At 43.0% G+C, this 27937-nt stretch overlaps 2 protein-coding genes across 3 annotated transcripts in view; one reads left to right on the top strand and one right to left on the bottom strand.

Moving 5' to 3' along the window:
* Positions 1-27937, top strand: part of cpped1 (calcineurin-like phosphoesterase domain containing 1) — a 162313-nt gene that overhangs the window by 20832 nt on the left and 113544 nt on the right. The window contains exon 2 of the mRNA XM_068003259.1: positions 6619-6837. Coding sequence (XP_067859360.1) covers positions 6619-6837 — 219 coding nt within the window. The remainder of the gene's footprint in view (positions 1-6618; positions 6838-27937) is intronic.
* snx29 (sorting nexin 29) overlaps positions 9246-27937 on the bottom strand; it is a 594171-nt gene continuing 575479 nt past the window's right edge. For both annotated transcript variants that reach the window (XM_068003253.1, XM_068003254.1), the window contains one exon: positions 9246-9448. The gene's annotated coding sequence lies outside the window, so the exon portion shown is untranslated. The remainder of the gene's footprint in view (positions 9449-27937) is intronic.

Genomic DNA, 27937 nt, shown 5'->3' with positions numbered 1-27937 from the left:
GTTTCTTTAGTGTCTCCTCATAAACAAAGCCTTTCATCCCTCGTATCATCCACAGCTTTCACATTCTTCCTAAAGTAGGGCACCCAAAACTGGATACAGTTCTCAAACTGTGGCTCAACCACAGGGTGAGATGAATTAAGGTGGGAAAAGGCTTGTGTGGAGCATAAACAAATGGATAGACTTGTTGGACCGAATGGCCTGTTTCTGTGCTGTAAATTCTATGTACTCTATGCCCCTATTTATTAAACCTTATGCGTGTGTTCTTTTAAACAGCTTTGTAAACTTGCCCTCCCACTTTTAAAGATTTGTTAAAATAATTTTTTTAAAATTAAAATTGTCTTAATTTTATTTTAATTCAAGTTTAACAAACCAAAATAGAATCATCAGAGCGGGTGAGCTTGGGAAAAACAGTACCTGTGAAGGTCTGGAGAGCCTTGTTGTTTTGTAATTTGTAATTTATGAAACAGGTGCACATTAGTTTTCAGATGATCTATCAGGTGGTACATTTGAATACTGAGCCCAGATTTCAGCTTTGGCTCTCAGCATAAATCTGGTAAACAGGCATTGGCAAAATGAAGCGAGATGAGAAATTTATCTTTTTATTAACATGCAGAGTAGACAAAAGGGAGAATTGTTGTAAATTGTTTGACATCAGAAATGAGGACAACAGAATTTCTTGGCTGATTATGAATTTAGAACAAGTCTGATGCGTGCCTTTCCCTTAAATAAACTGCCACCTACTGCGGTGGACTGAGTCCCCAGTTAGACTGTGAGGGTGATAGTGACCCTGTATTTGGCTGAAATACATAAGTGTTGTTTGCCCCCACGAACTCTTAACAACTTGCAACAAACCAGAACAAAGGAAACCAGTGCAAGCTGTTGTTTTCTGTCCAGTTTTCTCAGTATCCGGTTCCAGTGCACCTGTGAGTCAATGTCAGTTGTAAATTGTGTGCCGCAGAATACATTGCGTGCCACCACAAATACATAGTTGCACTATGAAGTAGTTGTGATTCACACCTGCACAGTAAAAGTATTCGGTCCATTTAGCCAGCTTGAATTTTGTAAATCAAATCAAGTGAAACAAATCTGAAATAGACATTCTAGACTTAGGTAGATTATGGAAGACAATAGGTTCCTTAAAAGGGCAATACTGTGCATTTCTGTTGTAGGGTACTGAGGAGTGTAAACAGAAGTGTCTTATTATTTGAGGTTTGGATTTTTTACACGCATGCTAAACAGCGGAAGCAGCATGCTATAGACAGAGCTAAGCGATCCCGCAACCAACAGATCAGATCAAAGCTCTGCAGTCCTGCCACATCGTGATCAGTGATGGACAATTAAACAACTAACGGGAGGAGGAGGCTCTGAGAACATCCCCGTCCTCAAAGATGGCAGAGCTCAGCCCATGAGTGCAAAAGTTAAGGCTGAAGCATTTGCAACCATCTTCAGCTAGAAGTGCCGAGTGGATGATCCTCCTGAGATCCCTACCATCACAAAAGCCAGTCTTCAGCCAATTCGATTCACACCACGTGATATCAAGAAATGGCTGAGTGTACTGGATACAGCAAAGGCTATGGGCTCCGACAACATCCCGGCTGTAGTGCTGAAGACTTGTGCTCCAGAACTAGCTGCGCCTCTAGCCAAGCTGTTCCCGTTCAGCTACATCACTGGCATCTACCCGATTAACGTGGAAAATTGCCCAAGTATGTCCTGTCCACAAAACGCAGGACAAATCCAGTCCGGCCCCATCAGTCTACTCTCAATCATTAGCATATTGATAGCGGCACTTACTCACCAATAATCTGCTCACCGATGCTCAGTTTGGGTTCTGCCAGGACCACTCGGCTCCAGACCTCATTACAGCCTTGGACAAAAGAGCTGAATTCCAGATGTGAGGAGAGTGACTGCCCTTGACATCAAGGCAGCATTTGACCGAGTGTGGCATCAAGGAGTCCTACTAAAATTGAAGTCAATGGGAATCAGGGGGCAAGCACTCCAGTGGCTGGAGTCATACCTAGCACAAAGGAAGATGGTAGTGGTTGTTGGAGGCCAATTATCTCACCCCCTGGATATCGCTGCAGGAGTTCCTCAGGGTAGTGTCCTAAGCCCGACCATCTTCAGCTGCTTCATCAATGACCTTCCCTCCATCATAAGGTCAGAAGTGAGGATGTTCGCTGATGATTGCACCGTGTTCGGTTCCATTCGCAACCCCTCAGATAATGAAACAGTCCATGCCCACATGCTACATGGCCTGGACAATATCCAGGCCTGGGCTGATAAGTGGCAAGTAACATTCGTGCCAGGCAATGACCATCTCCAACAAGAGAGAGTCTAACCACCTCCCCTTGACATTCAACGGCATTACCATCGCTGAATCCCCCACTATCAACATCCTGGGGGTCACCATTGACCAGAAACCTAACTGGACCAGCCACATAAATACTGTGGCTACAAGAGCAGGTAAGAGGCTGGGTATTCTGCAGTGAGTGACTCACCTCCTGACTCTCCAAAGCCTTTCCATCATCAGGAGTCAGGAGTGTGATAGAATACTCTCCACTGGCCTGGATAAGTGCAGCTTCAACAACACTCTAGAAGCTCGACACCATCCAAGACAAAGCAGCCTGCTTGATTGGCACCCCATCCACCACCTTAAACATTCACTCCCTCCACCACCGGTGCACTGTGGCTGTGCACTGCAGCAACTTGCCAAGGCTTCTATGACTGCACCTCCCAAACCCATGACCTCAACCACCTAGAAGGACCAGGGCAGCAGGTGCATGGGAAAACCACTACCTGCGCGTTCCCCTCCAAGTCACACACCACCCTGACTTGGAAATATATCGCCATTCCTTAATCGTCGCTGGGTCAAAATCCTGGAACTCCCTACCTAACAGCACTGTGGGAGAACCTTCACCACACGGACTGCAGCAGTTCAAGAAGGCGGCTCACCACCACCTTCTCCAGGGCAATTAGGGATGGGTAATAAATGCTGGCGTTGCCAGCAACGCCCACATCCCATGAATGAATTTTTTTAAAATGCAATTTTTTTCACTTGAAGCTTAAATGGTATGAACTGCCACTTTAGATCAGACCATTTAATTTCACTAAACTCCATGAGAGTCTCTTTTTTTTTAAACATTAGTTCATACTTGGATATTAATCTTCTAACTTGCATCGTCACAGCATCGTGAGACATTGAACTGACAGAAATAGAGCATTGTGTCAATCTCGTTGATCCTCCATTTCTTCGTAGAACCACAGAGACTGGTGGGGAGAAAGATTAGTTTAATTTCGCTGGAAGGCTCAGTGGATTTGAATGCAGTCCAAACTGATGGAACAAAAGTCTCCTGTCTTCCAGCTGTATAGGTCCTATGTCAAATGAGCTTGAAAGGTCCAAATCCAGCAATTAATGGATGCAGGTCCTCAACACAAACTGCCCACAAATATAGCCCAGAGAGGCTGCAAGGACAATTAAGGGAATATAAATACTGCATTGGTGCAGCAGAGGGTGCTCTTCTGAAGTTTGATCTAAGGCATATTGTTGGTGCAGAGTACAAGGATTTATGTTTTGCACCCGCTACCACAACAACACAGCACTTTTAAACACAGTTAACATCTCAAGACACTTCAGAGGAGGGAGGAAAGGCTTTGGGTGGAGGGGGGGGGGGTGCTTTTTGAATGGACACTGAGCAGTGGTAGAAAGAATTGGGGAAGTGATTGTAGGCATGCTGGAAGAAATGGATTTTGAGGAGGCTTTTGAGGGCAGGAAGAGAAGTATCAAGGAGAATGGGTGTTCCAGAATGTGGGGGTGACTTGGCTAAAGGCTTTGCCACTGAGAAGGGATGAATAGTAGACCAGAGTCAGAAGAGCTAGGAAGCAAACTGGGACATAGGCCTGGAGAGGTGGGTTGAGTTGAGATTGTGGAGGGATTTGTAAACGAGGGCAAGGATTTTGTGTTCAATGTGCTGTCGGACTGGAAGCCAATGGAGGTCAGAAAGGAATGATAAGTGAGCAGCACCATAGTATGGGATATGCTGCAGGCAACAGAGATTGAACTTTGGAATTTATGTAGGGTGGCACTCGGGAGGGTGGTGAGGAGAGTGTTGTAGAAGTCCGGCCTTAAGATAACAAAGACTTGGACGAGGGGCAAGGTAAGGTTGAGGTAGGCAATAGTGAGGTGTAAATAGCCATATTGGGATGGACAGGATATATCGTTAGGATCACACAAGCTGTGGACTCGACGCAACATGAGCTAGCATCCAGGAAAGTGGATGGATTCATGGGCTAGGGTGCAGAGCTTTTTGCTAGAGTTGAACAGGATTACTTTGGTGTTGCCCGTGTAAATTTGGAGAACGTGTTGACTCATTCATGCTTCATGTTGGGCGAACAGTCAGACAGCACTGTTACTCATACAGTAGAACATAGTGGTGAAGAGGTGGAGCAAAGGTATGGAAGCTGACCCTATGCTTAATGTGTAGTACCACCAAGAAGTAGCATTGGAGAGGGGGCAAGGATGAAAACTTAAGGAACTCCTGTGTTGATTTTGCAGGCTCAGGGGGATAACCCATTTCAGGAGATGTACTGGCTAAATCAAGATAGATAGATGGGTCATAGAAGAGAGGCAAAGATGTGTTGAACAGCAACAAGTGATCGAGGAGTGCAAGGAGCATAATGCACCATGCTCACGGTCAGAAAGGATATCATTGGTGACTTTGACCGGAGTGATCTTGGTGCTTTGCACAGGGCAGAAACCAGATTAAAGGGAGGGGTGGGAGAGGCACATGGGTAACTGGGAGGAGGGGGATTACAAATTCAGAAGTACCGCAGATATCTTTGTGTGTCTGGTGTCCTTAAACGGTCTGCTGCTTATTTTTATGGAAGTTGACTCCCATTGCCCTATATTTACTAGCACAGTATTGGTACCTAGGGGTGTAACAATGAAACTTCCTTGCGATGTCAGCTAGATTTCTGTGGATTATGCTGCTAACACTATGCAAGGCGTCATTTGATTTGATTTGTAAGCTACTTTAGGGCACAGTAGGCAAAATGTACAGAACACTGAGAATGATGAGAGACATTTGGTGCAATTGGTACAATTTGTGTTTGTGTACCGTTAAGAAAATAAAGACCGTGTGAGCGCTAGACCACTCCAGTTGCTCTTTATTTAACGTAAAAAAATATTGTCTCCCTCTCTCTTACCCCTCCCCACTCTCTCTTACCCACCCCCCCCCCCCCCCCCACTCTCTCTCTTACCCACCCCCCTGTTCTGATGACCAGAGCAGAGGCTATTTCCCTTTAGCCGCCTGCTTCTACCTGACTGAACCTTTTGGGGTCTGTGTTCGGATTTTTAAAAGACTCCCTCACAGCCCCCGCAGACATGAAAAACGGTTTCCAACACCAAGGCATGAAGAGCCTCTGAATAACCAGATTTTGCTAACAAATTGTCCAATGTTTGGGCCTCTAAGAGGAATGCCTTCCTATCTTGCATTGTAATTACCATTTGTCCACCTACTGTTACACGACATGGGGCGGTCCTGAAGCACGCCTCTTTAGCTCATGTCCAAGTTCTTTCAGTGGGGAAAAAAGGCCAAAGAATCCCAAACTGTGATAAGGGGGCTGAGGTGGCGGAGCAGATAGTTTCAACTGTGGCGAAAAACAAATCAATGAGCTCTTCACACTTAATGTTACAACATCTGATTTTGGAGTGCTTGCTTCTGACAGTTGATAAAAGTAGTATAGTGTTCCATTTCCCTGCACTGATATCCCTCTCCTTGATAAGCATAAAAATAAATTCAGTGATGACTGTCATTGTTTATTTTTATGTTTTCAAGTTCAAACTTGGCTCCTTTAAGAGAAGCTGTTGGTACCGGGAAGCTGCATTTAAACTGTAGCATTTCATTCATTGGGAAAAATAATAGGCAGTGGTCTCGATTTTCCTCTCCCACCTGCTCTATCCATCTCCCTCCCAGGTCTATGCTCACCTCTACACCTTTCCCACTTGCTTCCGTCTCAGTTGAAATATAGCAGCTGGTGCAACCATAAGCAGGGAAACAACTTCTCATTATCTATATATATGTTGGCCCAGAATTTGCTGTCAAAATAACGTGAGGCTAACAGTGCAAATTGCACAGCAACTTCAGACGAGGGGCAGATGCGCGGTTAAATGGGGAAATTCAAAAGTTGCTGTCGGAGATGTGCTGCTCCGCCGCTAGCTTCGCGAAAAGGGCATCTCGCTGTCTGACTCACCATCGAAATGCATTCAATGGCGTGAAGTTCCTGTACTTGCATGGTAGATACGAACTAAACTCGCCATAGAAATTTAAGTCGTCATTTCACATCTAAGTACTCTTAACGATGTAATAAGTGTTAATTACTGCCAGTCAATCTCTCTGGCACTGAAAATTAACTGTTACAAGTGCGCAGCCTCGTTCTTTCAGGTTTTAATTATTTTTGGAGACTTTTCCATCTTCCACTTCCGGCAACCTGCGGTGCAAAATACCGTGGAGATTAAACGAGCAAGGGCAAGTCTAACTAACGGCTACAGCAAATTCTGGGCCGTTATGTCTGTACGCTGATGTCACGAGTCTGAACGCAAACCTGTTTTTATCTCTTCCCTAGAGGAAGAACGCGATTGGAAAGGACCGTTCTACTTCATTCAAGGAGCCGATCCACAATTCGGTCTTATGAAAGCATGGAAGGTAGGAGATAACGATAATGGAGGTGATGAATGGCAGGAAGAGATCCAGCTCATGGAGCAAGCAGTGCAGGCTATCAACAAGCTGACATTGAAACCCAAGTTCTTTGTACTGTGTGGAGATCTTACTCATGCAATGCCAGGTAATCAATGTCAACAAAACCTACAGCAAATGCCATAGTGCCTGACGAGCAGTATATTTACACCGCTTTGAGAAATGCATTAACATTTTCTACTTTTCTTCAAAATACACTCTACAGAGATGGACATCTTCCCTATTGATTCTTCCCGTACTCATTAATATTATTATGTTTGCAGAATACAATGCTAAAAAACTTCTCAAAGATAAGGGGGTGAATTTCCGCAGGAGTTCTCTCGCTCGCCTGCCGTAACTTCAGCGGAAGAGCTATGGAAACCCCAGAAAAACGGTGTAAAAACCGTTCGCATCATTTTTCTGGGGTTTCTGCGGCTCTTCCACCGAAGTTACGGTGGACAAGCAGACGAACCCTCTCCCACCCCCTGCCATCCGAAATTCATCCCCAAGTGCTGCAATGCTGGGTATTTGTGCTCCAATTCACCAGAATGACAGAATGTGGCTCACCCCCTACCCCCTCCCCTGCTGAGATTTTGAACCTTCCCTTCCCACCGCGGGAAATGCCAAATATTTTCCAGGCGTTTTCCCCTTCAGTGGAAAGGTAGAGGGTTAGTCAGCTGAAGCTACTCACATATCATTGCTCTGAATAAGACCAAAATCAAGCCTAACAATACAAATTCCTGAGTAAAGGAAATACTGTACTTGCTAGATTGAAATTGGACTAAAAAAAGTTTTCTTTTCTGCTTTTTCCACCAAAACCGTGTGTGCATACACCTTCACCCCAGGTACATGTGACAGATTGGTTGGCATCTGATAGGTTGGGTTCTACTTTAAGATTTAATTGGAGATGTATAATGGCGACTTGATCTTATGAAGAACGCTCATCAAAAAAAACGTGTTAACACCAAATTGCATTTATATAGCGCCTTTAACTTAGATTGAATAGATGCATAATCAGACAAAAATTGATGCCGAGCCAAAGAAAGAACTATTAGGAGGGGTTACTTAGTCAAGGAGTTGGATTTTAAGGAGGGTGTTAAAGGAGACAGAGAAATTTAAGGAGGGAATTCCAGATCTTGGAGCCTAGATGGCTGAAGACACGACCGCCAATGGTGGGACGGAATGAGCTCGGGATATACAAGAAGCCAGAATTGGAGGAAAGCAGATTTCTCGGAGGGTTGTAAGGCTGGAGAAGGTTACGGAGATAGGAATGGTTGAGGCCCAAGAAGGGATTCGATCGTGAAGATGAGAATTTCAAATTTGAGGTATTGGGGGATTGGGAGCCAACGTAGGTCAGCGAGCACAGGGTGATGGGTGAACGGGACTTGGTGCGACATAGGATATGGGCAGCAGACTTTTGGATGAGCTGAAGATTATGGAGGATGGGAGGCCGGCTAAGAAAGCATTGGCATAGTTGAGCCTGGAGGTGATAGTGTGCATGGATGAGGGTTTTGGCAGCTGATGGGTTGAGGCAGGGGCAGAGATGGGCGGTGATATGAAGGTGGAAGTAGGCCATATTTATGATGGAGAGGGATCAACCAGTGACATTCAGCTGTTTGAATGAACAACATGGAGCTGACCACAAAGGAGCAAAAACTAACTCTGCGATAACGTTAGAAAATCTTAGGTCATGTCTGCAAAGTTTAAACTTTGAGGGAAGGGGTTTGCAAGAATAATACCCACTTCTCCCTCAGTTGAGTCCATGGGCCATGTCACCTGATGACTTGAATTTGCAGGAAATCATTACCATACTATCCTCATATATTCTGTGTTTGTAAAATCAATGCAACTTTAAAGTCTCCACTCCAACTAATCTATCCATGTAATTCCTGTCACGGTTCTTTTAAACCACTTGTTGACTGGTTAAGTAATTATTTGTTTGGAAGGACATATTTTGACTTCTAGCAAACCTCCACTTTATAAGCAGTGCGAACTGACTGCTGCCTTTCAGCATGATTCACTGGGAAAGGGTTACACCATCTGAGTTGATTTTGCTGCAGCTGCACTGCAGTCATAAATGTCAGAAGAGAAACTAAATTACCAGTCTCTTGGTGCTTTAGAGAGCTGGCCCATTATCTCCCAACCTATCCTGTCAGGTTCTACATGGCATGTAAAAGATGGTGCCGGTGGTTATTATTACCTGCGCTCGAGCCATTGTTATTTTTCATCTGTTGTTAATTTGTGTTACTGCTGCACTTAGATGGCCTATAAAAATATTTTCACAGCTGTTAGATGGGGAGGGAGCTGTCTGCAGTTATACATTAGCTGTACTGATAAATCCATCTCAGAAGATGTGAGTGAGGTACTGTGGTGCAAATGACAGGAGATGTTAATCTTCTGAATACCTAGGGTGAGGCACATCCATGTGTATTGAACTAATTTTTCTCCAAAATGGAGGGAGCAACATCCACTGTGCATTTTACTCGTATATAAATAATATAACTTAAAATCTTCCTCTGTTTTTGTCAGAGCCTTTATCATATCTTTTTAATCACAATATACCGTAAACGGAGCATTTGATCATTTTCACTTAAGTCCACTCGTACTGGAATTGTAAAAGGAACAGCTGTGTGGAACAGCATTCTCGCCACCAGCGACTAGTCCTGTTGCTATGCTGTTCTTCATGGGTCTCAACCGGTGACGCAGTCGACCGTGAAACACTGTATGAGAGAGAGAGAGAGAGAACATTGCAGCATTGAACAGTAATAACGATGGGTTGTTTAGACTCGAGTGAGACTGGGACGCGTGATCAATTGTTCAACTTAAAAAGTCCTGTTCGTCAAATCAATCACACTCAACCCCATTCAATAAACATAAGCAGTCCTTACTGCAGCAACTGTATTTCATCAGTGTACAGATCATTGCTGGAATGAACTTGAATATTTATTTAACCTTGACTTGTGTATTTATAAGCATTTAACTATCTAAATAACTGCTACCCTAGTACACAATAGACAGCTGAAGGGAGTGTATAATTCACTTACACAGCATGGCTTTGCATTGCAGCTAAGTTCTGATGGATTTCATGCTTATTTTTTAAACCTGTCACTTACACCACATTACTGCTCTCTCATATTCTGAGATGAATTTCACATTGTAGCTGACATACAATCAAAGATGGTTCCCTCCCCATCTAGCAACCTTGAAAATAAAATCTGATACTTAAAATATATATCATTTTGTTCATGATAGTGATGGGGAATGGAGCACTTTTCTACTTGGGGCACTCACTGCATCAAAACATTCAGAGGTCAGGTATATCATGCTAAATACAAAGTAAACCTTCCTAAAATGTGTCTTAAGTTCAATCTCAGAAGAAAACCTCTTGGTGCATTTTGTGAAATTGTACTTTTCAACATAAAGCCAACATTAGGTTTCTCCAAATGTGATTTGCAATTAGTGCCAAACTGTGGGTATAAACACCCACTCGAACTTTGGTTGAGATTGGCCATGTAGGAACTTTACAGTTAGCCGAGAGAGGAGATATAATCCCATCAGTCTGAGCGGATGGTGAAACCAGGTCTCGAGGTAAAACAACGGTGTTGTAACATTGTACCACCCAGTCTCCCTGGTTTTTTTAATATATAAATGGGGCCAGCATATTGAAGGAGCACTTTGTGGTGCCGCATGGATTTTGCATCCACAATCCCCTTTATCTCAGTTATGTCACTGGGCATGTGATGGGTGGAGACCAGACATTTCTTCAAAAGCAAGGAAGGAAAGCTACTTCTTAATCGGTTTCAGAGTGGCATTGACAGAGGCCTGGGAGTGGTCATCTGGCTGCTAGGCTAAGGATGGTAAGTGACTAGGGAAGACTATGTTGGGGAAAAATGGAGAAATATCTGGAAAAAGGTTATCTGCACCAAAAAAATTAATTCCACAAATTGTGTGCACATTTACATGTCCAAAGAGCCAACAGTGCTGAGTGAAAAATACATATTTAGAAGTGGTAGGTGCTCTGAACCATGCTCCTTAATGTACACTTTAGAACATGGGAGGAACTTCTACCATTTGAATTTACCCACCATATTCCTTAATATAGGAGAAGTCAATCTCAATTTTTATTATTATTGAGAAATCAAGTTGAAGGGCTAAGACCCATAGTGCAGGACACCACCAACAATGAAAAGAGTAAAAAAAAAGGTAAATCAGGAAGTAATGATTAGAGATGCCAGGGTTTTAAAAGCCTGAAGATTGTAGAGGAAAGAAAGAGTGAAGGAGGTAAATAGCTCCACAGCTATAAGGTTGAGAAAGAATGAGTTAGGATAGGACACTGCAGTGAGTCTTGATTTCAATACATTGGAGATGGAGCGATGAGGAAGAAATTAAAGGACGGTGTATTTGAAGCTGAGAAAGGACAAAGGAAAAAAATTCAAAGGAGAACTAACCATAGTGATGTCGATAAAAAGACAAGAAAGGTTGTGATGGGGACAGAGAGGGAGGGAGAGAGGTTTGAGGCTGGAGGTAAGGCAGAGGTTACCCCAGAGACAATAAGCCTGTCCTGTATCCTGTCTCGGTGCAAGAGAGGTAGTAGAGGCGTTACCCCCAGATATGGGAGCAGTACTCAATTCTTGGATGCACTTGGCTTTATAGAGTTAAGAATTTTTATGGGGATCTATGATTCTATAAAAGAAGTGTGAAGCAAAAAAGGGAAACTGAGCTTCCAGTATACAGCATTAGCAGTAGAGGAGATGCAGGAGTTCCACTTGAGGTCAGATGAAATAGCAAGGCCAAGAATGATGGTAGATGGACTAAGAATGATGCCGTGAAATGTAAGAATGGTCGTTGTTGGTTATACTTGCAAAATACATAAAGAAACTAACTGCATTCTAAGGAATTGAAACAAGATCTTCATTGCCCATTGAAGTTCATGGAGGAGATCAAGATGTAGTGTTTTAGTCATTGCATGAACTAAAAGCTGTTAGCACTAATGATGTGCAATCAAAAATAAGTTGAATGTAGAATGAAATCATCTGTAAAAGAATGGATAAACTTGAATGATGAATGGAGGAGATGACTGATATAAAGAAGGAACAGAGTGGGAGAGAGGGCAGAGCCCAGTATTAAATTAATTACATAACTGGTAATATTGAGATTGGCCTGGGTAGATCATATGCAGTTTCACAGCTCAGAGCAACTCATAGCTAACCTATGCATAGCTCTAGGGTGTGCAATCTCGTCATGTCATTTTGGGTGCTTTTTGAAGGTTTTTCTCAAATGCCCTTTGGGGCTTTTAGGTTTGGGTGGAGTTTTAATGAATGATGAGGTTCTGTGTTATAACCAGGATTGACCAATTTTTTCATACTTGCTTGACCAGCCCACTTATCTCCATTTCATTTGCTTATTGCATGAAGATTGATGTTGTAGGTAGCTAATTATTTCATTATACTGCTGTACACAGATGATGACAATCTTGCTCAGCAGAGGTTAAATTTGGACTATTCAAGTGCAGCAGAGCAGAATAAATCGAAGAGTACTGAGCTATGAACTGATGCACCAGCTGGTGCATACATTAGCTTCATAACATTACAAACGGAAAGACAAAACTTAAATAGAAATGATCTGCCCAGCAATTAAGGTCATTAGGATGCATTTACTGGACAAAATACATTGTCATAATGCAGTTAGTGGTATGTATTATAGATATAGAGCTTCTCACCAAATATAAGTATATTATCTGTGGGAAAAATAATTTCCAGTATATTGCAAAAGCTTAGATTAAATAACAGAAAGGAACCGAAGAACACCTGTTGATCTAGAAACCATCTTGATTGTTATTGCGACAGAAGCTTGAACAGCATTGATTCACCATTAAGAAGCAAATAACGTACATAGTATTGTGCTTGAGCTTGAAGTATTATAGTGAATTCAGCTTAGACCATGTTTTCTGCTGTAATAAAGAATCTCACGTTCCTTCCTTTTGAGCCATTATTGAAATGATAATAATTGAAGTCGATAATTGGTGAATAACCTCTTGCTGCTGATTTGAGTGACTTCATTTTATTACTAAGATGTGTATTTATTCAAGTCGTTCTCCTGAAGAAGGAAATGGTGTTGTTATGGTGGAGCTGAAGGACTCGGGCAAGATAATATTTGTGGATGTGATTGCCACCATTTTAGTTTCTTCTAGGGGGTGCCAAAGTGTCCACACTTTGGAATGGTCTGTTTAAAAACAAATAATTGGCAATGGGGGATTTTTGGTGCACCATAATGCTTTACAGACAGTCCTTAATAAGTTAGTATACCTGATCAGACTGCAAACTGCATCAAATGTTGTGGGTATTGTAATAACTGGAAAAATGTATTGGAATAGCCAAGGGTTGGGAGTTGACAGACGGGTAAATAATATAGAAGGAAGAAAATTTTTTGGCACAATAAATCTGGGGACAGGGAGCATTATAACACTACTGGATCAGCCTTAAAGCATAAACTGAGTGTTTTTCTTTTCTGAAAAATTATATAATCAATGAGAAGCTTTATAACTGACTACTTAGAAAGCGAGCAAATCAGTATGCATATCGGGTCTGCTGCTGATGAATTAGTTGCGAAGCAGACTGTTGAACTCCATCATCAAACTATTGTGCTTTATGAAAAATGTTCATCACATTAAGGATATGTTGTTCTGCTGTTAGATTTGCTTATGTTTATTTGCTTGATAAAACTGAACACATTTAAATATTTTTATTGAAGAGCATCTGTTTCATATTCACTGAAGAAGAGACGCAGAGGGAAGCCTATTAATAGGTAACTCCATTGGTTGAGTACCTTCAGTTAGGAGATCATGAGCCTGTCTGCCCTTCAAATCCACTTGCCTCAGTTGGGTGATTTTTGTCTATTGTTAACTAGGTGTGGTGGACAGAGCACTGTGTAGCAGCAGGTGTTCTTTCTGGATTATGCCTCCCGTGGTCAACCAGTGATATTCAGGGTATCATTTGTGAAGAAGCCCGAGGTTCAGAAAGCAGGACGGGTTGTAGTGGAAAGCAGCTCCTACTTTTTGGGGATAAGAAAGGAAAACACTGCAAAATAAGAACTCATTTTAAAAAAAATGTTTCAAGATTCAAAAGTATGATGGAGCCACAAAGATAACACAGTAATACTGCAAACCAAAAAGCTGATTTACATTTAGTCCTGATCTACATTGTTAGGTTTGCGCATTCATGATCGCTTACAGATCTGACATTCATTCCCTGACCTATTGTTTTTCTTCATCTCCATTCACCTGCTTCATGTTGAGGGTATGTGTGAGGAGGCTGTTTGTAATGTGAAGACAATGATCATGTGATGCTAGAGGTGAATATAATTTTGGAAAATATGAATGCCCTGATACAACACCCAGATTACAGAATAATAGATGGCTGCAAGTTTGTTCCAAGAATGAATGCCAGTCAAGTGGGTTCCTATTCCACATTTGTGTAAGCTGGGTGTGTTACATACCCTTTTAGTAATAATTAAAAAAATCATAATTTTGCCTTCATTTTTGAGTGAACCTGATATTATTAGTGCAGTCATTGGTATGTGTTGCAGTAAGTATTGTTTCTTTAAATCGCGTGGTGAGGTTCAGTTGTATTTGCTAAAAATCACATTTCTGAGGTCCTTATGGTGTTTCGTTTTAATCAACAACTGCAGTAACAATAGTGACGGGAATTTCCTTTACAGTAAGATGATAGGCAGTCAGTCTTGGATAATTGGTAGCACTCTTGCCTCTGAGTCAGAAGGTCATGAGTTAAAGCCCCACTCCAGAGTTATGAGCACATCATGTAGGCTGAAACTGGTTGACCGTCAAAGGCTGTAGAGAGGTCGAGAAGGATGAGGAGGGGTAACATCGCATCACATCACCGTGTGACTTTGGGTAGGGCTGTTTCGGTGCAATTCAAGAACTTTGGAGAGGAAAGGGAGGTTGGAAATGGTGCGTTGGTTTGCAAGCTGCCGGTCAAGGATTTTTTTTTAAGGAGGCGGATGATTACAGCAGTTTTGAAATTGAGGGCTTGATAGATTGCTTTGGAGGATCCCAATAAAGTTCTGTCTTTAACTATTTTCGGGCAGATAGCATGATCCCTTATTAAATTTTCAATATTCTAAATATCAGTCAACGAGGCCATTGTGTTTCCAGTCCTCCGAGGTTCTCATTTTTAAAGGGTCACAGTAATCTTAGAAATTGTTTAGCAGCCTCCATTTTGTTTGGGGAGGGAGAAGAGCCCTATGTAATTTTTGTCATGATGTCATGGATAAAGTGATGGGATGATGCATTTTAAGTCAAATGAATAAAAAAGCCAAATACTTTTTCACAAAGGTGGTGTTCCTTTAAGGCGGTTGAAGAATGAGCACTGTATTATGGCCCCCAAGCAGAATGCATCAATGTGGGAGAGGCAAAGATTCACTTAATAAAAATTCAGAAGATGACAAATTAATTATACCTGTTGATATCTTTTCATACTTATATTGAGCTGTGTCTGTGCCTCTTAAAACACTGATTTGTACGATGTAGTTACTTTATTTTCCTCTCCCAATTGTAGCACTTGGTGGCTTTGTGTAAATTTAAATGGGACTACTGTGTTGAGCTGCACCAAATTAGTAGGTACAACATCTATAAATACCTAGTATAATAAATCTGCCATTATTGTTAAAAATTTTAATAGGATCTTCAACAAATACAAAGTAGATTTCATAATAATGCTACAAAATGTACATAGATAAAAGAAACAGTGCTAGCTAAAATTTGCCAACAGACCGTACACCAGCTGAATATAAATTTTACTCCAGCAATATTGCTATATATTTTATCCCCACTTTCTCTGCATTCACAGCCTTTGCGATGATAAACATCTCCACAGCTTACACTAACACCACTCCATGATCAGTCGACCGTAAGTTAAAAGATTTAAACTCATGCTAATTTTTCTTTTCCCAGCTATCTTACCTCTGTACTAGGTCTGATGAGACACTTAGCAACTATGAGAAAACAAAGTACTAATATCAGGCCAGGTTCACTGTGCAGTGCAGTATGATAACCAAAGTGTGTTTTGCTTACAATTTGAGCATCTTTCAATTGAGATGATGTTTAGCATTTCTCTTACAACAATAACCTTGCATTTATATAATTTCTTTCACAGGAGTGTTATCAAACAAAATTTGACCATCTTGGTAGACAGATGAAATTAAATCTTGGATAAATAATTTGTATTCGTGGCTTTCAGTATTTTGACTCGCCTATTGAGTCATTCAAGTGAAACTTCACCAACATTGCATAATAGTCATCCTCCCCCCACCCCCCCCTCAAAAAAGGATTCTGCTCTACAGCATAATATTCAACCATCACTATATTTAGAACATGTCAAAAGCTGGTGGCGGTGTTGGTCAAGGACATGGCACCGATGGGTGTCTAGTTGCACTGTACACCAGATTGGGAGTAGAATACCTTCAAAGACATTTGCACAGAAGTAATCTTAAAGTTAGGAAATACCCTTTTGGCTGCAGTTTGCAATCCACCATCTGCTGTGAATTCCATTTCCACTTCTCAAGTACCAATAACTAGAGATCAATTATCTACTCCTGTTTATTTATCCAAAACGTCAACTGTCATCATTAAGATTAGTTAGCAAGCATCAAAATGAAAAAGTCATGAAACATGGCTATTATATGCTTTGCAGTTGCTAATGACCTTACCCAGCAGGTTCCTTCTCCAACTTGAGAGAATGTCTATTTAGATCTACTCAGAATGACTCCCATGAACACTTTGACTGCACAGCACCAGTTAACATGATTTATATCACTTGGTCTGAATAAATGCAAGTCTTTTCTTTTCAATGACATTTTCTTGGTCTTAGAAAGAATATGAAACACAAAGTTTGGTCGTATGACTGCATCAATTGGAATGGTTTTAAGCAAGAAGTTGTTATCCTATATACGATTCAAAAGATCCAGGGCTTTAGCTATGGGCAGGTGAATGCAAATGAAATTTAACTGAGGGAATTACAGCCTCTGCCATTTATCCACTTTGAACGCTGGATGCATGGGTAGGGGACCGGACTTGTTGAAAGAGGGGTCTGTGCAAGTGCTGTCAGAGCATGCCCATGCACAGGCTTCATAAGTGCAAGTAAAAACTTTCCACAAAAAGAAAATTTCCTGCAGGCAATTTGGTGGCTGCCTTCTCCTCCCACAGGGGGAGGCCCTCGAGAACTGCTGCAGCAAGTCTTCGTACCCTGTCTGGTACGACGTCCTGGGGGACGTCTGCCTGCTGCATGCTAATTACCTCAGAGGCAGAAATGCGGCTGGAGTCAAGGGGAATCTCAATGGAGGGGGAAATCCCACTTGCCAAAGATGCCCCCAGTCAGAAAATCCAGTCCCTAGACTGCATCTGGGTCCAGATCAAGAACATCATATTTAAGCAACTAAACATTACTCACAGGTTTAGCGAAAGATGTGCACAAATATTTTTTTAGATGGGCAAGTTCAAGTAACCAAGGGACAAGGAAGCAATATCTAAAACTAAAATACATTTCAGGCCTCTCCTTTGGCTCAGTAGTTAAATTAGTAAGTAAGTGAGCCACTCAGACCAGGATGATCCCATATTTGTGCTAGGTTAATTGATCTCAGTCACAGCAGCAGCAAGGGTGATAAAATTGGCCTCAGGAAAGTGAACCAGGACTTCTGCTCCTGCTTGCTATCCAGCTGACTAGATGGAAGTGTGTCAACACTGGGAGAAGACAGGTTTAGGCTCAGCCGTGATTTCCCCCATCCTCAAATAACCTGCTCATATTCGCTGTCTATACTTGCATGTGAAGAATGACAAGGTAATGGAGGCCCGTCCAGTGCCAATGTAACCATAACCTAGGAGTTAGTGTCTTTGTGGGGAGGGGAGACATTTGGTCGAACAAGGAGGAAGTTTAAAACAAAATTATCATCTGCTGACCATAGGTACAAATTCAAGATCATCTCCAGACCACACAGTTGACAGACCGGCTCCAAGGATGTGTGGAAGACAGTCAAATTAGTTTTGTTACTTGAGTCCAAACCTTTCTGAAGATCTGAGTCCAATGTCACAGCTCTGAACATTTCAGCAACTCTGTCTTATTAGCAAAATCCAAGATCAGGTACCAAAGATTCCAGCAAAGTATAGCAACCCAATCAGCCAAATCAAAATAAAGCACAAGATGGTTTAGCATTTCCTTCAAAAAAACTTGTTCCAGAAAAGCTACTGACCCAAATAGCATAATTGTTTGGGATTTGACAGCTTAATGAGGAACTAGCTCATCTGTTTCCAGTGTTCCTGCTAACTGACTGTCAGTGTAGAAAGCAGTAACCATCGTGCTTATCCAAAAGGACAGATCAAAGTCAGACCATAACTGCAAAAAGATTTCTCCACTGCCAATTGTATCAAATCTCACGGAAACCATAATGAACAAAAAGCTGGTCATTAATTTGGCTTCAGAGAAATTGATGAACTTGTGAATCATGGGGTACAGCGTGGAAGGAGGCCTTTCGGCCCATCGAGCCTGTGTTGGCTCTATGCAAGAGCAATCCAGCTAGTCCCACTCCCCCGTCCTTTCCCCATAGCCCTGCAAATTTTTTCCTTTCAAGTACTTATCCGGTTCCCTTTTGAAGGCTATGATTGAATCTGCCTCCACCACTCCCTCGGGCAGCGCATTCCAGATCCTAACCACCTGCTGTGTAAAAAGTTTTTCCTCGTGTCACCCTAGTTTCTTTTGCCAATCACCTTAAATCTCTGTCCTCTGGTCCTTGACCCTTCCGCCAATGAGAACAGTTTCTCTCTATCTACTCTGTCTAGACCCTTCATGATTTTGAACACCTCTATCAAATCTCCTTGCAACAGTCTCTGTTCCAAGGACAACAACCCCAGCTTCTCCAGTCTATCCACGTAACTAAAGCTTTCAAACTGAGCTTAAGAAATGGAGAAATTCTCTTGATGCCCATCAAAAGTTGGGAGCAGTAACATGCCTACAAAACAACAGTGACTGCACTACAGAAGTAATTCATTGGCTTTAAAACATTTTGGGATATCCTAAGGACATAAAAGGTGCTATATAACTGCAAGTTCTTTCTTTAACCTCTGATATTTTGAAACCTAAATAGAGAAGGTCATCCTGGACTCTGGTTGCATGCATGAAGAGCTGCTGAAGTTAATATGCAACTTTCTGACTGGGTGGAAATTCTGCTTTAAGATAAATGCTTATTTTTTAAAACTTATTTTAGCATCCATAGTGGCTCATTCAGTGTAGTACATTTGGCATCACTTTGTCACATTCATCTGTGACCTGGTGAACATCATTAATTAAAATTGACATTTTCTTTGCTGATGTACATCAGAATATTGGTGCAGACAAATCTAGATAAAACTGACATTGGATGAGTAAGTGTTGTCAGGCCGGGTAGCTGTGGCCCACCTCCTCCTCATTGCTGCCAGACCTGGCCAATAATTCTTTTGAGAAGGATTGATTTTGATGCCCCCACCCAATTCTGCTCGAGAGTTGCAAACTTTCTTCAGCAACAAACAATTAGCCCTTTGGATTGATAATCATATCCACTCTGTGATTAGCCAAACAAGTAGTAAGATGGCTGGCAAAGTTAGTAGAAGAATGGCAATTCTCCAAAATGCTACCTGGTGCTGTTGGCACTTATAATATTCCAGAAAGCCTACATCTGTACAGTAATAGAATACATGCAAACCAGTGAAGTCTGGGATTATGATTTAAGCAAGCCAGATCTTTGACCGGTAAATGAAAGTTAGCAAGTATACCAGGTGGTGTTATTTATAGAGATTGTCCAGAGTAACTGGAAACCAGCCAAGAGGGGTGATGAATTGAATCCTGATTAGCTAATTCAGGAAGTAATCAAACATTGTGAGCAGAATTAGCACCACTTCACAACTATTAACTGTGCCTGTAAAGAAGACAAGTAATCAGTGATCATACTCTGCTTTTGGTTACTGATTTCAGAAGTATCCTTAATTGATTAGAAAACCAGCCCTTGGCTCAAAGGGATAAATACTGATTGAAGGAATTTAAATCATTGCCTAGCTAATAAATTACAATAAATACTAGGCATTACTTTAGACCAAGTCAAACATCAGACATTCATTGCAAGAAAATACTTTTTTAAGGAAATATCTTACAGCACTAAAGGAGAACAGATATTTTTGGCAATGTAAAAGCCATTCTCTAATAATGAGCCGATCTTCTGTGGTATTGCTCGTGGCAAATCAATGGAATTTTTTTTTTATTCGTTCACAGGATGTGGGCGTCGCTGGCAAGGCCAGCATTTATTGCCCATCCCTAATTGCCCTCGAGAAGGTGGTGGTGAGCCGCCTTCTTGAACCTCTGCAGTCCGTGTGGTGACGGTTCTCCCACAGTGCTGTTAGGAAGGGAGTTCCAGGATTTTGACCCAGCGACAATGAAGGAACGGCGATATATTTCCAAGTCGGGATGGTGTGTGACTTGGAGGGGAACGTGCAGGTGGTGTTGTTCCCATGCGCCTGCTGCTCTTGTCCTTCTAGGTGGTAGAGGTTGCGGGTTTGGGAGGTGCTGTCGAAGAAGCCATGGCGAGTTGCTGCAGTGCATCCTGTGGATGGTACACACTGCAGCCACAGTGCGCCGGTGGTGAAGGGAGTGAATGTTTAGGGTGGTGGATGGGATGCCAATCAAGCGGGCTGCTTTATCTTGGATGGTGTCGAGCTTCTTGAGTGTTGTTGGAGCTGCACTCATCCAAGCAAGTGGAGAGTATTCCATCACACTCCTGACTTGTGCCTTGTAGATGGTGGAAAGGCTTTAGGGAGTCAGGAGGTGAGTCACTCACCGCAGAATACCCAGCCTCTGACCTGCTCTCGTAGCCACAGTATTTATATGGCTGGTCCAGTTAAGTTTCTGGTCAATGGTGACCCCCAGGATGTTGATGGTGGGGGATTCGGTGATGGTATTGCCGTTGAATGTCAAGGGGAGGTGGTTTGACTCTCTCTTGTTGGGGATGGTCATTGCCTGGCACTTATCTGGTGCGAATGTTACTTGCCACTTATGAGCCCAAGCCTGGATGTTGTCCAGGTCTTGCTGCATGCGGGCTCGGACTGCTTCATTATTTGAGGGGTTGCAAATGGAACTGAACACTGTGCAGTCATCAGCGAACATCCCCATTTCTGACCTTATGATGGAGGGAAGGTCATTGATGAAGCAGCTGAAGATGGTTGGGCCTAGGACACTGCCCTGAGGAACTCCTGCAGCAATGTCCTGGGGCTGAGATGATTGGCCTCCAACAACCACTACCATCTTCCTTTGTGCTAGGTATGACTCCAGCCACTGGAGAGTTTTCCCCCTGATTCCCATTGACTTCAATTTTACTAGAGCTCCTTGGTGCCACACTCGGTCAAATGCTGCCTTGATGTCAAGGGCAGTCACTCTCACCTCACCTCTGGAATTCAGCTCTTTTGTCCATATTTGGACCAAGGCTGTAATGAGGTCTGGAGCCGAGTGGTCCTGGCGGAACCCAAACTGAGCATCGGTGAGCAGGTTGTTGGTGAGTAAGTGCCGCTTGATAGCACTGTCGACGACACCTTCCATCACTTTGCTGATGATTGAGAGTAGACTGATGGGGCGGTAATTGGCCGGATTGGATTTGTCCTGCTTTTTGTGGACAGGACATACCTGGGCAATTTTCCACATTGTCTGGTAGATGCTAGTGTTGTAGCTGTACTGGAACAGCTTGGCTAGAGGCGCAGCTAGTTCTGGAGCACAAGTCTTCAGCACTACAGCTGGGATGTTGTCGGGGCCCATAGCCTTTGCTGTATCCAGTGCACTCAGCAGTTTCTTGATATCACGTGGAGTGAATCGAATTGGCCGAAGACTGGCTTCCGTGATGGTGGGGATATCGGGAGGAGGCCGAGATGGATCATCCACTCGGCACTTCTGGCTGAAGATGGTTGCAAACGCTTCAGCCTTGTCTTTTGCACTCACGTGCTGGACTCCGCCGTCATTGAGGATGGGGATATTTGCAGAGCCTCCTCCTCCCGTTAGTTGTTTAATTGTCCATCACCATTCACGACTGGATGTGGCAGGACTGCAGAGCTTTGATCTGATCCGTTGGTTGTGGAATCGCTTAGCTTTGTCCATAGCATGTTGCTTCCGCTGTTTAGCATGCATGTAGTCCTGAGTTGTAGCTTCACCAGGTTGGCACCTCATTTTTAGGTACGCCTGGTGCTGCTCCTGGCATGCTCTTCTACACTCCTCATTGAACCAGGGTTGATCCCCTGGCTTCTTGGTAATGGTAGAGTGAGGAATATGCCGGGCCATGAGGTTACAGATTGTGCTGGAATACAATTCTGCTGCTGCTGATGGCCCACAGCGCCTCATGGATGCCCAGTTTTGAGCTGCTAGATCTGTTCTGAATCTATCCCATTTAGCACGGTGGTAGTGCCACACAACACGTTGGATGGTGTCCTCAGTGCGCAGACTGGACTTCGTCTCCACAAGGACTGTGCGGTGGTCACTCCTACCAATACTGTCATGGACAGATGCATTTGCGACAGGTAGATTGGTGAGGACGAGGTCAAGTAAGTTTTTCCCTTGTGTTGGTTCGCTCACCACCTGCCGCAGGCCCAGTCTAGTAGCTATGTCCTTCAGGACTCAGCCAGCTCGGTCAGTAGTGGTGCTACCGAGCCACTCTTGGTGATGGACATTGAAGTCCCCCACCCAGAGTACATTTTGTGCCCTGTTTTATTAATATACGAATGTTACATAAGAAACTAGCAATGAATTATTAGGGAAACTTTTTTACGGTAACTGAATCAGTCACATTTTATTGCATGGGATTCTGGGATTATTACCGGAATTTTGGCAACAAATTCTGCAAGTATGTCCCTTTTTCCATGGAAATCATAAATGAGTGGCCTTTATTATTATATGTTCCTTTGCCCCTGTATTTAGTTTTTGTTTTACCTTTTTAAAGCTCAGGATACACAATAAAGCAGACAACACATAGATTGGAGGGAGGTATTTTTTTTTATTCGTTCATGGGATGTGGGCGTCGCTGGCGAGGCCAGCATTTATTGCCCATCCCTAATTGCCCTTGAGAAGGTGGTGGTGAGCCACCTTCTTGAACCGCTGCAGTCCGTGTGGTGAAGGTTCTCCCACAGTGCTGTTAGGAAGGGAGTTCCAGGATTTTGCCCCAGCGACGATGAAGGAACGGCGATATATTTCCAAGTCGGGATGGTGTTTGACTTGGAGGGGAACGTGCAGGTGGTTTGGTAATACTGGCCAGTGCAATGTGAAGTTTAGTAGCAACTTTGGAGTGAGAAAGCTAAGGTAGCTTTGGGGATTGGTTTTGGTTTATGGCAACAACAACAACTTGCATTTATATGGCACCTTTTAATGTAGTAAAACACCTCGAGGTGCTTCACAGGAGCATAATCAGACAAAAATTGACACTGAGCCAAGGAAGGAGATATTAGATGACTAAAAGCTTGGTGAAAGAGGTAGATTTTAAGGAGCATCTTAGAGGCGGAGATGTTTTAGGGAGGGAATTCCAGAGCTTAGGGCCTAGGCAGCTGAAGGCACTGCCGCCAGTTGTGAAGCAAAGGAAGAGGGGATGCACAAGAGGTCAGAATTGGAGGGGTGTGGAGGTCTCGGAAGGTTCTAGGGCTGGAGGAGGTTACAGAGAAACGATGGGGCGAAGCCATGGTGGGATTTGAAAACACGGATAAGAATTTCAAAATCGAGGCTTTGACGGACCTGGATCCAATGTAGGTCAACAAGGACAGGGGTGATGGTTGAACGCGACTTGATGTGAGTTAGGATATGGGCAGCAGAGTTTTGGATGAACTCGAGTTTATGGAGGGTGAAAGGGAAGGTTGGCCAGGAGAACATTGGAATAGTCGAGTCTGTAGGTAACAAAAGCATGGATGAGGGTTTCAGCAGCAGATGGGCTGAGGCAGGGGCATAGACGGGTGATATTACGGAGGTGGATGTAGGCGGTCTTTGTGATGGAAGGGGATATGTGGTCGGAAGCTCACCTCCGGGTCAAATAGGATGCTGAGGTTGCGAATAGTCTGGTCAACTTGAGACAGTGACCAGGGAGGGGGATGGAATTGGTGGCTAGGGAACGAAGTTGGTGGCCAGAGCTGAAGACAATCATAGAGTGGTTACAGCACAGAAGGAGGCAATTCAGCCCGTCGAGCCTTTCCTGGCTTTCTGCAAGAGCAATCCAGCTAGTCCCACTCCCCCGCCCTTTCCCTGTAGCCCTGCAGTTTTTTTTCCTTCAAGTACTTATCCAATTCCCTTTTGAAAGCCACGATTGAATCCACCTCCACCATACTTTCAGGCAGTGCATTCCAGATCATAACCATTTGCTGCGTAAAAAGTTTTTCCTCCTGTCGCCAATGGTTCTTTTGCCAATTACCTTAAATCTGTGTTCTATGGTTCTTCACCCTTCTGCCAATAGGAACAGCTTCTCCCTATCTACTCTGTCTAGACCTCTCATGATTTTGAACACCTCTACCAAATCTCCTCTCAACCTTCTCTGCTCTAAGGAGAATAACCCCAGCTTCTCTAGTCTATCCACGTAACTGAAGTCCCTCATCCCTGGAACCAATCTAGTAAATCTTTTCTGCACCCTCTATAAGGCCTTCACGTCTTTCCTAAAGTGCGGTGCCCAGAATTGAACACAATACTACTGTTGTGGACGAACCAGTGTTTTATAAAGGTTCATCATAACTTCCTTGCTTTTGTACTCTATGCCTCTATTTATAAAGCCCAGGATCACGTATACTTTTTTAACTGCTTTCTCAACCTGCCCTGCCACCTTCAACGATTTGTGCACATATACCCCCAGGTCTCTCTGTTCCTGCACCGCCATAGAATTGTACCTTTTTGTTTATATTGCCTCTCCTTGTTCTTCCTACCAAAATGTATCACTTCGCACTTCCCTGCATTAAATTTCCTCTGCCACATGTCCATCCATTCTGTGTCCTCTTGAAGTCTATCACTATCACTCTTACTGTTCACTACACTTCCGAGTTTTGTGTCATCTGCAGATTTTGAAATTGTTCCCTGTACACCCAAATCCAAGTCATTAATATATATCAAGAAAAGCAGTGGTCCTAGTACCGACCCCTGGGGAACACCACTGTATACCTTCCTCCAGTCCGAAAAACAACCGTTCACCACTACTCTCTCTTTCCTGTCATTTAGCCAATTTCGTATCCATGCTGCCACTGCCCCTTTTATTCCATGGGCTTCAACTTTGCTGACAAGCGTATTATGTGGCACTTTATCAAATGGCTTTTGAAAGTCCATATACACCACATCAACCGCATTGCCCTTCAGCCCTCTCTGTTACCTCATCAAAAAATTCTATCAAGTTAGTTAAACATGATTTGCCTTTAACAAATCCATGCTGGCTTTTCTTAATTAATTATCCAAGTGACTGTTAATTTTGTCCCAGATGATCATTTCTATAAGTTTCCCCAGCACCGAAGTTAAACTGACTGGCCTGTAGATGCAGGATTTATTCTTACAGCCTTTTTTCAACAAGGGTATAACATTTGCAATTCTCCAGTCCTCTGGCATCACCCCCATATCTAAGGATGATTGGAAGATTATGTCCGCAATTTCCACCCTTCCCTCAACAACCTAGGATGCATGATGGTGATTTATCTACTTTAAGTACAGCCAGCCTTTCTAGTACCTCCTCTTTATCAATTTTTAGCCCATCCAGTATCTCAACTACCTCCTCTTTTACTGTGACATTGGCAGCATCTTCTTCCTTGGTAAAGACAGATGCAAAATATTCATTTAGTACCTCAGCCGTGCCCTCTGCCTCCATGCGCAGGTCTCTTTTTTGAGGGGTGGGGCTGATTAGACCTGTTCCCTAATCAGCCCCACCCCTCCTCTTACTACCCGTTTACTATTTATATGCCTATAGAAGGCTTTTGGATTCCCTTTTATGTTAGTTGCCAGTCTATTCTCATATTCTCTCTTTGCCCCTCTTATTTCCTTTTTCACTTCCCCTCTGAACTTTCTATGTTCAGCCTGGTTCTCACTTTTTTTATCAACCTGACATCTGTCATTTGCTCCCTTTTCCTGTTTCATTTTACTCTCTATCTCTTTCGTTATCTACAGAGCTCTAGCTTTGGTTGCCCTACCTTTCCCCCTTGTGGGAATGTACCTAGACTGTACCCGAATCATCTCCTCCTTAAAGGCTGCCCGCTGTTCAATTACAGTTATGCCCGCCAATCTTTGATTCCAATTTACCCAGGCCAGATCCGTTCTCAACCTCTGAAATTGGCCCTCCTCCAGTTAAGTATTTTTACTCTAGATTGCTGCTTGTCCTTTTCCATAGCTAATCTAAACCTCATGATACTATGATCACTGTTCCCTATATGATCCCCTACCAACACTTGACCCACCTCATTCCCCAGAACCAGATCCAGCAATGCCTCATTTCTCGTTGGGCTGGAAATGTACTGATCAAGAAAGTTCTCCTGAACACATTTCAGAAATTCTTCCCCTCTCTGCCTTTTACACTGTTACTATCCCAGTCTATATTAGGATAATTGAAGTCTCCCATTATCACTGCTCTATGGCTCTTGCACCTCTCTGTAATTTCCTTGCAAATTTGCTCCTTTATATCCTTCCCACTACTTGGTGGCCTATAGAATACACCCAGTAGTGTAATGGTACCTCTATTGTTTCTTAACTCTAACCAAATAGATTCTATTCTTGACCCCTCCAGGACACCCTCTCTCTCCAGCACTGCAAAATTCCCCTTAATCAATACTGCCACCCCCTCCTTTCTTCCCTTCCCTATCTTTCCTGAACACCTTGTATCCAGGAATATTTAGTACCCTATCCTGCCCTTTTTTGAGCCAGGGATAGGGCGGGAAAGTGGAGTTGAGGTAGAAGAACCATATCCCGTGAAATGTTCAAGTCCTATTCAATCCAGATTGAGCTTCAACCCCCATGTCGGATCCATCACCAAAGACTGCTTTCTTCCATCTCCACAGTATTGCTTGCCCCTACCTCAGCTACACCACCACTGAGTTTCTTATCCATGCTTTTGTCACCTCCTAAACCCAGTTTCTCCAATAGTGTATTCTCCATATTCCTGCCTGCTCTAAGTTGTACTCAGCCATCAGCCCCGTGCTCTCTTACTTACATTTGGTCCCTGTCCCCAACAAATTGAATTTAAAATTGCTGTTGTCGTTGTCATATCCCTCCATGGCCTCACCCCAGCCCATCACTGCAGCCTAATATCCCCTCCCTCATCCTTCTATTCTTCAACTCTGGCCTTTTGTGCACCCCCCCTCCCCTCTTTGTCCAACCATTTGCACCAGAATGTTTCTGCCTCCACCCGACTTTTGAACCCTACCTTTCTACTGCTCCACTTCTGAAATCCCATCTTTATGACCAGGCTTTCAGTCACACACCCTAACTCTCCCACCATGATGTGGCATTCATTCCTTTATCTATTTCTTTTTTCTCCCCTCTCTGTAAAACCCTCTGGAATATTTACAACATTAACGATGATGCATGAATGCAAGTTGTTGTAAAGTATAATTTTAAGTTAACTACTGTGTTACTGTTGATCAGCTTATTTATCTTGCTTCTATTTAAATTTCTCTTGTAATAAATTTGATTTGTCGCTTTAGCCTGAACCACACGGTTTGTCAACAGGGTATTTCTTTACCACTCAAAACGATTAGAAGGGTATGTTGGGCATCCTGTGTGTCTTCCAGTGCAAGATAATTCAGTAAAAGGGTGATGGTTAATCTTGTGGCATGCTAACCCATTCATTTAATGCACAAGGTTTATAAATTGCAGTGTTCCTGCTTCTGGAAAGTGCTTTGTTGCTGTGAGCACAGAGTATTATGAGAACGCCTGAATTGTAACAGATGTTTTTTTCCATCTACAATTCAATATTGTGCTTCATTAAGCCGGTGGTGATGGGTATTAATATGTGTTTTTGTAAACTTTGATAGGGTAGACATAGAAATTTGATTTAACAGGATTTTACCCAGTAGAAATGACAATAACAGGTGGTGAAAATATATAACAGATACTAATTAGGGTGACCATTCTGCTCAGCATAGTTCATTCATTCAGAAATATCCCATGGTTCTCCTGTCACAGCATCAATCCTAAATTTGATTT

The sequence above is a fragment of the Heptranchias perlo genome, chromosome 22, assembly GCF_035084215.1.
Source record: "Heptranchias perlo isolate sHepPer1 chromosome 22, sHepPer1.hap1, whole genome shotgun sequence".
NCBI classification, from domain to species: domain Eukaryota; kingdom Metazoa; phylum Chordata; class Chondrichthyes; order Hexanchiformes; family Hexanchidae; genus Heptranchias; species Heptranchias perlo.
This window is presented reverse-complemented; position numbering and strand designations above follow the sequence as displayed.